The sequence below is a fragment of the Bos mutus genome, chromosome 22 (genome assembly GCF_027580195.1).
Source record: "Bos mutus isolate GX-2022 chromosome 22, NWIPB_WYAK_1.1, whole genome shotgun sequence".
In the NCBI taxonomy this organism is placed as follows: Eukaryota; Metazoa; Chordata; class Mammalia; order Artiodactyla; family Bovidae; genus Bos; species Bos mutus.
In genome coordinates this window covers 69711888-69724998 of record NC_091638.1, presented here as the reverse complement: position 1 = coordinate 69724998, position 13111 = coordinate 69711888, and the positions used below count along the sequence as shown (strand labels likewise).

General features: G+C 43.6%; 1 protein-coding gene across 2 annotated transcripts in view; it reads right to left on the bottom strand.

Annotated features, from left to right (window-relative positions):
* ATL3 (atlastin GTPase 3) overlaps positions 1-10770 on the bottom strand; it is a 46328-nt gene extending 35558 nt beyond the window's left edge. The window contains exon 1 of one of the 2 annotated variants that reach the window (XM_070359631.1): positions 10623-10770. Coding sequence is in view for 1 of the 2 variants with exons in the window: in XM_005894147.2 (XP_005894209.1) it covers positions 10288-10333 (46 nt within the window). In the remaining variant the exon portion in view is untranslated. Of the gene's footprint in view, positions 1-10287; positions 10443-10622 lie in introns of those variants that run through there. The other variant, XM_005894147.2, reaches the window with a different exon arrangement.
* Positions 10771-13111: the final 2341 nt, after the last annotated feature.

The following is a 13111-nucleotide window of genomic DNA, read 5'->3' as shown; positions in this document are numbered from 1 at the left end:
TGCTTTTGAACTGTGGTGTTGGAGAAGACTCTTGAGAGTCCCTTGGACTGCAAGGATATCCAACCAGTCCATTCTAAAGGAGATCAGTCCTGGGTGTTCATTGGAAGGACCGATGCTAAAGCAAATTCCAATACTTTGGCCACCTCATGCAAAGAATTGACTCATTGGGAAAGACCCTGATGTTGGGAGGGGTTGGGGGCAGGAGGAGAAGGGGATGACAGAGGATGAGATGGCTGGATGGCATCACTGACTCGATGGACATGAGTTTGAGTGAACTCCGGGAGTTGGTGATGGACAGGGAGGCCTGGCATGCTGTGATTCATGGGGTCACAGAGTCGGACACGACTAAGCGACTGAGCTGAACTGAATTAGGAAACAAAACCATGTTTTAGTGGATTATTGCTTAGAAGGAGGCTAAGTTAAAAAAAAAAAAAAACTAATGAATTTAAAGCAAATTGAAGAACAAATATTAAGTTGAGCATAGTAGAGGTAGGTAGATATGGCCAAAATCATACATATGGTCCCAGAAACCCTTTCGTCTGGGAAGCACTGAAGGCTGAATGATGATAGCAGGCAAAGCAGACACAACAGCCTGACTGCCAGACTCTACCCTTTAAGTATGCACTGCTGCTCATTTTTTAAACTTACAGTATCAGATAGCAACAAAAGGCTTGCCATTTTTTACTTTTTTTGCAAACTACTGGAAAACAACCTATAACTATAGATTAAATGTCATGCTGGCACTATAATACACAGATACTAACACTTTTCTTTCCCATTATTTCCCATTACAAAAAGGAAACATTTTTGTGAATAATCTTTTGGAGTTCTTACTGACATAACAGCAGGTGAATCCGGGGCGTGAAGACCTTCAATCTTTCATATAAAAGAACAAATGAGAACAATTTATTCACACCTTATGGATAAGGCATGGGGTTAAGTGCTGTGCAATACTCAAAGCAGTACCAAAGTCCCTGAGATGGCTGGTTGCTCCCCCAACATCCATTTTTCTCCTGCTGCTATGGTAATATTTTTAGCTAGGCATATAAATACTCAGAAGAAACACATTTCCAAACCAACCCTGTATGCAGGGTATCACTAGTGCCTAAGTTCTGACTGGAAATGACACAGCAACTTTCAGATCATGCATCTTCCCCCTTCTTGCTGGTTAGATGCAAAAGAAGGAGCAAGTCACCCTGGACCAGGCGTGTGAGGGTAACACCTCAGGAATATTAGAGCAACGAGACAGGTAGGGCTGAGGACTTAAGTGTCGCAAAACTGCCACTGCTGGCTCAGTTTCACAGAAAAGGAAAATGTCTACCTTGTTTAAATCACTTACTTGGAGGGTCTGTGCTGCTGCTGCTAAGTCGCTTCAGTCGTGTCCGACTCTGTGCGACCCCAGAGATGGCAGCCCACCCAGCTCTGCCGTCCCTGGGATTCTCCAGACAAGAACACTGGAGTGGGTTGCCATTTCCTTCTCCAGAGGGTCTATGAGAGACAGCCAAACCAAGTAACCAATACAGTAGTCCTCTGGACTCCACAATTAACTTCCTGGCACTGGTTCTTTCCACTTCATCTATTAGTTCACTGAGCAATTTCCAACAGAAAGCAGGCACACAACAAACAACTGTTAATAAGAATGAATATGTATGTAATATAGTCGAAAGCCACCACCCTAAGGATGCAGGTGGTACTGTCAGGGCAACAGGCATGGAAGATAACTTGGACTACAAACAAGATAGAAAAATTCCGTGACACAAATACACACAGTTGTACGCAATGACTTGCACTTCAAGAAAAGATGAAGACCACTAAGGACAGTTTAAAAAAAAAAAAGATAAAAACTTTCCTCATCTCTTCCTCTTTCTGCCTATAGTAAAGTGAAAAGGAAGAGAACCGGGCTATATTTAGTTGAGGGAGCTGGGGAGATCCTGCATTTCTAACAGTATAGTAGGCACAAAGGACTTTAAAAGATCTCGGTTTGGGTCCACATAAAGGAAAAATCATTTTGAACTACACACATCAATAATTCAAACAGAGGTGCTCACTTTTCACCATACTATCTTTATCTCTCACTTCCTAAGACAATAAAACTATATTATTGATCATACAAGCAAAAATCTTATTTTTAGGTATCATGTAAATGTCCTTTGCGCATTTATCTTTGCATCTCAGATCCCCCCAACCCCTTAAAGCCCTTAATCAAAACCTCAGGGCCCTCTCCTTTAGCCAGGCCAGCTTCCAATATTTCCTGCCTATCAGGTTGATCATTCAAGTCAACATCTCCAGAGCGTTGCTTTCAATTGTCACCTCATTCCCTAGGGCTGAACACCTTCATTATAGTACATAAACATACCATGACAGCAACTACGTATCAAAACTATCAAAAACATTTTATGGATTGATGGCTCAAAGCTAAAATCTTAATTCTGTTAAGTCAAAGCCTTTCACCATTCACCCTGTTGCCTTGCTGCTGCTGCGTCGCTTCAGTCGTGTCCAACTCTGTGCGACCCCATAGACGGCAGCCCACCAGGTTCCCCCATCCCTGGGATTCTCCAGGAAGAACACTAGAGTGGGTTGCCATTTCCTTCTCCAATGCATGAAAGTGAAAAGTCAAAGTGAAGTCGCTCAGTCGTGTCCAACTCTTAGCGACCCCATGGACTACAGCCTACCAGGTTCCTCCATCCATGGGATTTTCCAGGCAAGAGTACTGGAGTGGGGTGCCATTGTCTTCTCCACCCTGTTGCCTTAGTTTCTCTAATTCTTTATTCTCCTCATCTTCCCAGGTAAATTTATACTGCTCCTAGGAGAAAGTTAGGATCCAAGTGCTATTCTAATTTCAAAATTTCAAACATACAGCCTATTCATCTATTTGTTTCCACGGCCTGAAATGTGCCTTCCGCTTGACTCCAGCAAACACTTGCTCATCCTTTATCACTCACCTGCACCCTCCCTCAGGCCTGACCCACCCAGTCCTCAGTCCACAGGGCTTGAATCCTTACTCTCTCACCTCCAGAATGTAAGATCTATGAGGACAGAGAATTTTGTCTCTTTTGTTCAATGCTCTGTCCCCCAAGAACCAGAACAGTGCCCACAGAGACGAGACATCCAGGAAACATTTGCATAATAAACAAGTAAACCCCACCTCTTAGTCACAATGTGACTGTGGGTAAACATCCAACCATTTGTACTTCCATTTATTTATAAAACTAATACCATCTCAAAGCAACAGTGTCTGACACAAACTCCGAGCGTGCTCAGTCACATTCGACTCTTTGCAACCCCACGAACAGTAGCCTGCCAGGCTCCTCTCTCTGTCCATGGGATTTCCCAGGTAAGAATACTGGAGTGGGTTGCCATTTCCTTCTCCAGGGGATCTTCCCAACCCAGGGATCAAAACCAGGTCTCCTGTGGCTCCTGCATTAGCAGGTCAATTCTTTAACACTGAGCCACCTGTGAAGCCCATGACACATATTATGGACTCAATCAAATGAACCTGTTTTCCTATTTCCCCTACCAGTAAATACTATTGGGAGGTGGTGGGGTAGGTTGAAGAGGGAGGGCACATATGTATACCTATGGCTGATTCCTGCTGATGTATGGCAGAAACCAACACACTATTGCAAACCTATTATCCTTCAATTTAAAATAAATTAATTAAAAAAAAGAATACTAGCACATACTATTATTCTACTTGGGGCTTCCCTTGTAGCTCAGCTGGTAAAGAATCTACCTGCAATGCAGGAGACCCGGGTTCGATCCCTGGGTCAGGAAGATCCCCCTGGAGAAGGGAAAGGCTGCCCATTCCAGTATTCTGGCCTGGAGAATTCCATGGACTATATATAGCCCATGGGGTGGCAAAGAGTCGGACACCACTGAGCGACCTTCACTGATTATTCCACTCATTACAACTGTATATTGTAATGAGCTCCTGGGGAGTAAGGAAACTGTCACGTTCAGGCCCCGTAAATACCATAGAATAATAGCTTCTAGTATCATGAACACTGAACCTAACAGTACACGTAAAGAACTGCGGTAAAGTCAGTTTCTTCCCTTCCTCCTCCCAGTCTCCTTTCTGTCACTGTCAGCCTCCTTCAAGTCTGTCTTCATGCACTCATCTACCCATTCCCTTCTCATCACCTTGCCATCTGACTTTCCTCTCAGTCTGTTGAAACCATTATCTAGTTCATCAGTGACCTCACCTGCCAAATGCAATAGGCCTTTCTTGATTCTCATTCAACCCTACACCTGTGATAAAACACAATGGCCCACGATTTCTAACACTTCTTAAAACCTTTGGACTCTACAACAATGCCCACTCCTCCTTCCCTTCCAGCCTCTTTATCAACCTCTTTTCAGCCTGTGATGCCCACCAGTGCCCTGCTTTAGCCTTGTACAGATCTCATCCTCTCCCTGATTGAGCTCTCTGCTCATTAATTTCACTGAAACTCGCTCAGTCGTGTCTGACTCTTTGCGACCCCATGGACTACACAGTCCATGGAATTCTCCAGGCCAGAATACTGGAGTGGTTAGTCTTTCCCTTCTTCAGGGGATCTTCCCAACCCAGGGATCGAACCCAGGTCTCCTGCATTGCAGGTGGATTCTTTACCAGGTGAGCCACAAGGGAAGCCCATTAATTAATTAATTTCACTGCACCCTCTATTTTGGTGATGCAACTTCATTAACTTCTAACCTGCACTTGGGTCCAAGGGTGCAACTGCCTACGGCATACATTCACCTGGATATTCCACCATCAGCCTACTCTTGCAGTCTCGGTGGAGTATTACACAGAAATAAATGGGTATAAGAGTCAGAGGACAAGTTCCTGTTCCAGTTCTCCCACTAACAACCTGTGTGATTCTGGGCATGTCCAGCCTTCAATCTCAACAGTAAAATGAGGCAAGATTAAACCTCTGCATATAGTATCATTAGTCATTTAGTATCATCAAAGTGAATCCTGCCAGCTACTCCACTCTCAAATCTCTGCCTTTCAGCCTCCACATCTTTCCTGCCTCATATGCAATGTACCACCAAACCCTATCATTTCTTCCTTCTGTAACTTCAGCTCCTGGTTTGGCAAAGATTGTTATGCAAGTGAAAGAGTATGTAGAGGAGAGAGGCCTTCCCTAACAATCAGGGAAGCCCAGACTTCAGGGCCCAGTTTCGTACTAACTGTTAACAGCATGAGTAAATCATTTTACTTACCTATGTCTCAGTTTCTTCTACAAAATTAGGCAGTTAGATAAAGCCATTTTCCAGCTCTAAAATTCAATGCCAGTTGCACAACCAAAAATTTCCTGAATATCTAAATTGGCCAAACTTGTTACGGAACCTATTCATGCTTTGGTTTAACTTAAACTGTATAGGCCTGGCTAAAGAACAGACCAAAATTCATGATAAAAAAAGCAACTTGCACAGCAAGGACTCCACAAAAGACTTGAGGTTTTTTTTAAGGGAAAGAGACACCCTATTTGCAGTGAAATTACTTCCATTTCTCAGGAATCATACTGGAGATCTAACCTCCAGGGATGGTGCTAGAAAAACCTTTAAGTGGTAACCTTATATGCCTTCTCCCTTAGAAAAGTAATTATTTTCTAAGTTGACATTTTCTGAGTAACACTCACTTATATGAACAATTAATATTTGTTTAGTATATGAAGAGTTCATGAACAACAGATGTGACATTTTATACACATACAAAAGATATGGCCTGACCAGTCATATCTATCCTCAGTATACACTTTTTTTGGGGGGGACACACCACAGAGCTTGTGAGATCCCAGTTCCCAGACCATCCGTTTACATTTAAGTAAACTTATAAACCTACGTTTAGGAAAAACTGAAGTTTAGTGAACTTAAAACCTACCTTAAAAAAAAAGGTGAGTGGTAAAACTATTATACTGCCAATTATTAGTGCTGTAAATAGCTCAAAGTAATACTGTATCAGTCATCATTTCAAAGTATGTAGAAATATTGAAAATATTTGGTAATTATAAAGGATTCCAATAATTGACATGGAAGTTTTTTCTAAGTACTTTTAAAACACTGACTTAGCCTCTCCTTTTTAATACACATCTTAATCCAGATTAATCACTAGGTTTAAATATGCTTATTTAATCGATGTATAACTGGACTCAGTGGACGTGAGTTTGAGAAAACTCCAGGAAATGGTGAAGGACAGGGAAGCCTGGCATGCCGCAGTCCGTGGGGTTGCAAAGAGTCGAACACAACTTAGCAACTGAACAACTTCACCAAAACAACTTCACATACAGAATGGCCGAAAGACTAACAAGGGAAATTAATTATTATTAGGAAAGATTTGTAGAGACTATGCAAATTACAACACTAATTCTTTTCAGATTTCTGGATTTTTAAAGGGCAGAAAAAAACAACGTAGCAGCACAGGCTAAATAAATGCAGATGAGACAACTGAATTGTAAGTGGCCTTTCTGACCCTACGGAAAACATACATCTTAAGAAACAAGTTCTATCAGAAAAAGCATTATGGGGGAAAGAAGTTTAAATGCTCCTCAAATATTTGAAAACATTGATAAACTCAACGAAACCAGTTATTTGGAAGCAATCACAATTGCTATTTCAGGGAATTCAGACAGAAGTTAGTAGATCAATTGAACGGTTTAGACCAGGGTTTCTCAGCCTCAGCACCACTGGTATTGTGGGTGAATAGCTCTGTTATGGGGAACTATCCCACTTTAGGATATTCAGCAGCATCTTCACCTCTTCTCACCAGGTATCAATCGCGCTCCCTCTTGACTGGGAGACCCATACATGTCTCCAGGCATTGCCAAGTGTCCCAACCAGGCAAAACCACCCTGGGTTGAAAACCATTGGGGCAGAGCAAGCCTCAGTTCTCATCCTTACTGTCCAGAGAGTTCTGAAAAGCAAATCCTAACTATACTTAAAGAAAGAGTTCACTGAGCAGTGTGCATGACTCAGGGTAAAGTTATGACCTGAGTTTTCCATTCTCCTTTTGAAATACCACATTTTCTAAAGAGCAAAAGCAACACACCCAAAAACAGAAGCATACCATTTTCATGCCTTGTTTTTGCTGGCAGTCTTTTAAAGTTCCCAGTTCACAGAGAACGCCAAAGAAAACACATCATCATATACAAAGGTACATGGAAACTCTCAGCCAACTCTAGAACTGCTGGGTGTGGCTCCTTTTTGCTGATGGTGGGAGTGCCTTTTGTCTCAAGGTAGTATATTGGTAGAGACACATATATTTCTAAGGTTGTTTCCATGAAAATACTATTTAAACACAACTCAATAGAATACTAGGGGAAATTTACATTCTAATTAATTAAAAGGTTTACGAGGAAGATTATTTTCATCTGTCGTAGAAAATTTTTGTATTTTAGCACAGGTAGTGGTTTGGTCACTAAGTCATGTCCAACTCTTGCAAGTCCATGGACTGTAGCCTGCCGGGCTCCTCTGTCCATGGAATTCTCTTGGCAAGAATACTGGAGTGGGTTGCCATTTCCCTCTCCAGGGGATCTTCCCAATCCAGGAATGGAACCCAGGTCTCCTGCATTGCAGGCAGATTCTTTACCTACTGAGCTATAAGGGAAGCCTCCACAGAATGCTTAGCGCACACAATGCTGAACAAAAGCACTTTTTCTTAGTCAATTAAGAATTTTGCAGTGCTTCATGGACTTATGAAAATAAATTATGTCAGAAATGCAGAGACTGAATCTAAAAACGAGAAAAAAATCTTTTTAACAGAAAGAATTCAGTATTCACCTTATTTGACTTTACCCTAAAAATAAGAACACCACCAAAATCAACCTGGTTAGCTGAAGGTTTTAATTATCTGTATTCCATTTGAATAAGACTTTCTTAACTGGCAATATTTGATTTGGATTCCTCATCATTTCAAAACATAAAGAATTAATCTACTTCTCTCCTTTTTCACCTACTCTGTCTGTAAAATCTACTTTCTAATTTGTAATATACTTTAGCCTCCCTATGGACTGTAGGCTCTTCTTTTCATGGGATTTTTCAGGCAAGAATACTGGAGTAGGTTGCCATTTCCTCCTCCAGAGAATCTTCCCAGCTCAGGGATGGAACCCGTCTCCTGTCTCCTGCATTGCAGGTGGATTCTTTACCCGCCAAGCCATTGGGGAAGCCCAGAAGAGTACCAACTCAATACAAAAATACTGACATTACAAATCATACTTCCTATAATGCAATAAATCAATTCAAATTAAGCAACCACCTATAGGGAAATTTGATTATTAATATAAAAATTGCTTGGGTTTTAGGAGCTTTTTCACTAGTGCCTGGCCCCTCAATGAGTTAAATCGGAATCTGTGAGTTAGCTCCAAGCATTGGCAGGTTTTAAAAACCCCATTATTCTAAAGTCCCTGCAGAGCTGGGAACCACAGCTCTACAGCAACTAAAAGACTTATTTTTTCCTTTTAACTAAAAGCTTTCCCATCATGTTTCCCCCTTGATATTTTTTAGAGAATATGCTCTTAGAATCTCAAAGTCAGGAAAATGTTTTAAAATTCAGACTAACTTTAAACTATAGTTGTGTTGTTTAAACAATTTCTCAATATGAAACACAAGGCCACAGAAATTTTAAAGGCATGCCTAGTCATGAGAGGTAAATTTTAAACCAATTCTCAAACAAGTTCACACGCCCTAGGGTGCCCTAATATTTCAAAGAAATATTAGACTATATGACCAAATTGAGTAATGGCTACCACTGAGGAACTGGGGAGGCAGAGAAGACATTACATTTCTTCTTACAAGTCTCCATTATTTCATTTTAAATAATTAGTGAGTATATCTTTTATGACTTAGGAATCATGAAAATGAAAAAATGCATGTGCTACATCTTAGAAAACCAATTCTACAAAAGCCTATTCTAAACGGGGAAGCCTGGTGTGCTGCAATCTATGGGGTCTCAAAGGATGGGACACAACTGAGCGACTGAACAAGCCCTGTTTAGTGAAAACTAAAACAATTATGCTAGCTCACATCATCAAATTTCTTCTCTACTACTACTTTTCTTAACTTTATGACTCCAGTAAGACAGTAAACAATAGCTAATAAAACAACCTGCGCTGCGAACCTAATGCCTCATTTGGTAGAGATCTTCAGTTAAGCGTTTCCTTGACAGGTGTTAAAGCAGCAAGAGAGATTTCTACACTATGAGCTACTTTCTGTGGGGACTGAAAAAAAAGCACTCATTTGAAACTCAACACTGCAATGCTGACTACGTATCTTGGCTTAAAACTTAAAACTACGTAGGTTTTGATTCCCCAAAAGCCAGCCAGAATGTGAAACCACGTTTTTGGTCCGTTAGTTCTTTTCTCTCCTTCCCAAAACATTCTACCCAACTTCGTGTTCAAATTTCAGGGCTGGGATTTATTGAAGAGTCTTCAATGTTCTGTTGTTGCCTTTAGATTTCGCAAAAAAACGTTTGGCCTTTTCAACAGAACACGCAGCAAACAAAAAAAAAACCTCAGGTAAAATGACAGATGAAATCAAAACCCACGAATTTATGGTGACCATTTGTTTTTAATACTTTCACTCACTATTCTTTATGTCTTCAAGAAAGCAAAAGAACGTATTGTACCACACGTACTAAAAGAACTTCTTAAAAATCAGTTTAGGCCACATTCTATTATCTCTTTTAGGGAGATAAGTGGGGGTTGAAAATCAGTCTTCCTAATACTTCTTGTAACTCAAGGTCGTTAGGATAAAAATAAAGTTTCCAACTCAAAGACACTTCGCAGCCCTCCACAGCTTTTTGAAAGGTTGAATACGGCATCTGTAATATTTTCTCAGCTCCCTGGGCCCGTTGACAAGGCCAGAGCCAATCGGCCCGCGAGTGTGCGAAGCGCCCAGGCAGGAAGGGGACCGCAGCCAAGAGCGCACAGCTCTGCCAGGGCGGGGCCGGCGGGGCGAAGCCTCGGAACGACGCCCCGGGACCACCGACCCTCGGGGCCGCCCCAGGCGGGGAGGGGAGGCGCCAGGCGGGCGGCAGCAGCCCCAAGGGGCACTAACAGTCTCCCCCGAGCGCAGGGCCCGACCTCCGAAGGTGGCCGAGGAAGGCGCCGCCCGTGCCCTACCGTCCCGACCCCGCGAGCAGCCCCTGGACCAGAATAAGCCGGCCAAGGAACACCAAGGAGGGGCACGCGGTCCCAACCCCGGGACGAGGAAGGGCGGCGGCGCGGGCGTGCGGTCTCCTCGGAGCTACAGCAGCGAGGGCGGTGGAGGTGGCCACGGAGCGGGCTCGGGGGAAATCGGGCGCCTCACCTGCTCCTCCCGATGCAGCCGCTACCGCTCGCTGAGGGGACAACATGGAGCCTCCGCCTCCAGCAGAAGCAGCAGGGGCGCAAAAAGGGCAGGGCTGGGGCGGGAACGAACCAGGCCCTGGAGGCGGGAAACGGGCGTGGCCTGGGCTCTAACAGAAACTAGCGAGGAGGGGCGCGCGAAGCCGCGAGAGAGCGAGAACACAGAGGGTTGGCATAGGTCGACCGAGGCGCAGCGAGCGCCTAGCCGACTGGGGCGGGAAAGCGCACGCGGCAAAATCCCGCCACCGCCCGACGCGTGTGCGCGTGCGCTGGAGTCAGACACTCGGTCTTGAATACCTGGGGCTGCGCACTGGGAGCAACGGTCCCTTGGGAATTGTAGCCCCTCGTTCTCCGGTTACCCGCCAGCGGTTCTCTTTTGGCGAACTCATCCGGGGCGGGGAGGAAGCGGAAGAGAGGGACCAGGATCGTCGCGGCTCTTCGACCACTGAACTACAACTCCCAGCAGGCCATGCGGGGAGAACCGAGCCGGCCAGTGGTCCCCGCCCAGCTTAGTCTTGAGGCCAGGCCCAGGTCCGAGGCCTTTGGTGGAACCGGCCTCGGACCCCTACCGGCGGCGTTTGGGAGGGTTTCGATGTTTAACGCTAGCCGGAGCCATAGGTAGGCGGCACTCTACCGTAAGGACCGAAGGGAGGCCTCAACCACGGATGACGTGAGCATCACTGGTTTTTTAAATGATTTTGACTTCACAAGGAGAGGAGGGCGTGACTTCATTATCACCATTACAGCTACTCCCGATATTCCTGTCTCTGCCCAAGCCTGATGGCCCACCATCGCTACTCTTAACAGCTAACATAAGAACTTCCAGGGAAAGTCCTTCCACTGGCTTTGTTCTTTCTAAGCTATGGCTGTATTTTGTAAACAAACCTCTGGCTTCCTGGAGCTTGTCTTGAAGTTGCTTTGGCAATGACACTCTTACTTAAACTGTATGGTAGATCAGTACAAAACACGGTTCTCCAAAAATGCTTTTATTCACACTCACATGTGATTGCAAAACTGGCAGTCGTCACAATTGAAGAATATTGTTATTTTGGATTTGTTGGGGTAGGGACAGTTGTCTTGGGGGTAAGTAGCTGATGAGAGGCTAAAGTGTCTGTCGCCACCACCGCTACCACCTCTTGCATCACCCTTGCTTCATTCATTTGACACATTATTCCACTTTCTTCTGTCTTACCTTTTATAACCTACCCAGAACCTCCTTCCAGCCATCTCTAGTCTGTGCGATGCCCTTGATCTGGGTTTCATTCCCAGAGTGATTAGGCCAGCAGTAAAGAAGTAAAGATGATTCAACCTAAACTTATACTAAAGAGGTCCTGTTTTGCTTTCTTTTCCCCTGCCCCTTCTGATTCTCTGCAAACTCTCAAGGTTATTTGAATACCTCCTCCAGGCATTATATGTGAATCTAGATTCAAGCTAAACTAACTGACCAACAAGAAACTAGATGTGACTATCAGGACAAGTGGTTATTGGGGTTTCACATTGTCTGCGCAGAAAGCAAGATGTTACACAAATCCAAGGCATGTGCGGCACGCTCAGAGAAAGGGGCCAGAGACTAATGACTTGTCACGATTGCCAGAAACAATTGAAAAAGTTAAATTGAACATGGTGGTGATGAGCATATAGTGTTAGTCATTCAGTCATATCCAACTCTTTGCAACCCCATGGACTCCTCCATCCAGGAGGCTCCTCCGTCCATGGGATTTTCTTCTCCAGGGGAATCTTCCCGACCCAGGGATCGAACCTGAGTCTCCTGCATTGCAGGCAGACTCTTTACCATCTGAGCTATCAGGGAAACCCCTATATTCCCCTTCCCCATCCTTCTCTATAAGACTGCTCAACATCCAACTTCTGTTTTACTTTTCGTTTGTGTCTTCCCATTAGAACATAAGTTACAAACAGACAGGAATTTTTGTTTGTGTTCACTGCTTGTATCTCCAGTGCCCCCAAACAGTGCCAGGCAGAAAGTAGGAACTCAAGTACTTAAAGGATGAATAAAGAAAGTACACATTACACGTAACACTACCCACTCTCTTTTTTTGTTCCTTTAATACTAAATATCTAATTTTTGCTTTTAAACAACATACCCTGTTCTAATTTGTGTTAGTCACTCAGTCATGTCCAACTCTTTATGACTCCATGGGCTATAGCCTGCCAGGCTCCTCTGTCCATGGGATTCGCCAGGCAAGAATACTGGAGTGGTTTGCCATTTCCTTCTCCACTATTCTATTTTAAGGCTTCCCAATAGAGATACATTGAAATGCACCCTGTCAGGAAGTGACAGCAAATAGTGACATTACATCTTTCTCAGTATAACATCATCAAGGTCAATGTCAGCACCTCAGCCTTCTGCATATATTGTAGAAGTTTTTGGCACTCGGAACAACACAATACAAATGATAAGTAGACTTTAGGATTAGTCCCAACTCAGAAAAAAACTCCTGTAAACAAGAAGCCTATTTTGTTATTACTGTTTCCTTCTCAAGTATTCATGGTTATCAAAACCCTGGAGATAAACAATATAGTATGACCAGAGGCTGAGCTTTCCTTGTGGTTTTCAAGAAGTAGATGACATATAGATATGTTTGAATGGTCAAGGCCACTGGCTTTGTGGTCAGACTGACCTGGTTCTGAATTCTAGCTCACTAACTGTACAGTTGGGTTAGTTTACCTCTTTGAACTCATTTCATCATCATCTGCCAAATGATTTGAATACTCAAGCCACAGAGTCATCATAGTTAGTTAAATGAGATGTGTTTGGTAATTATGAC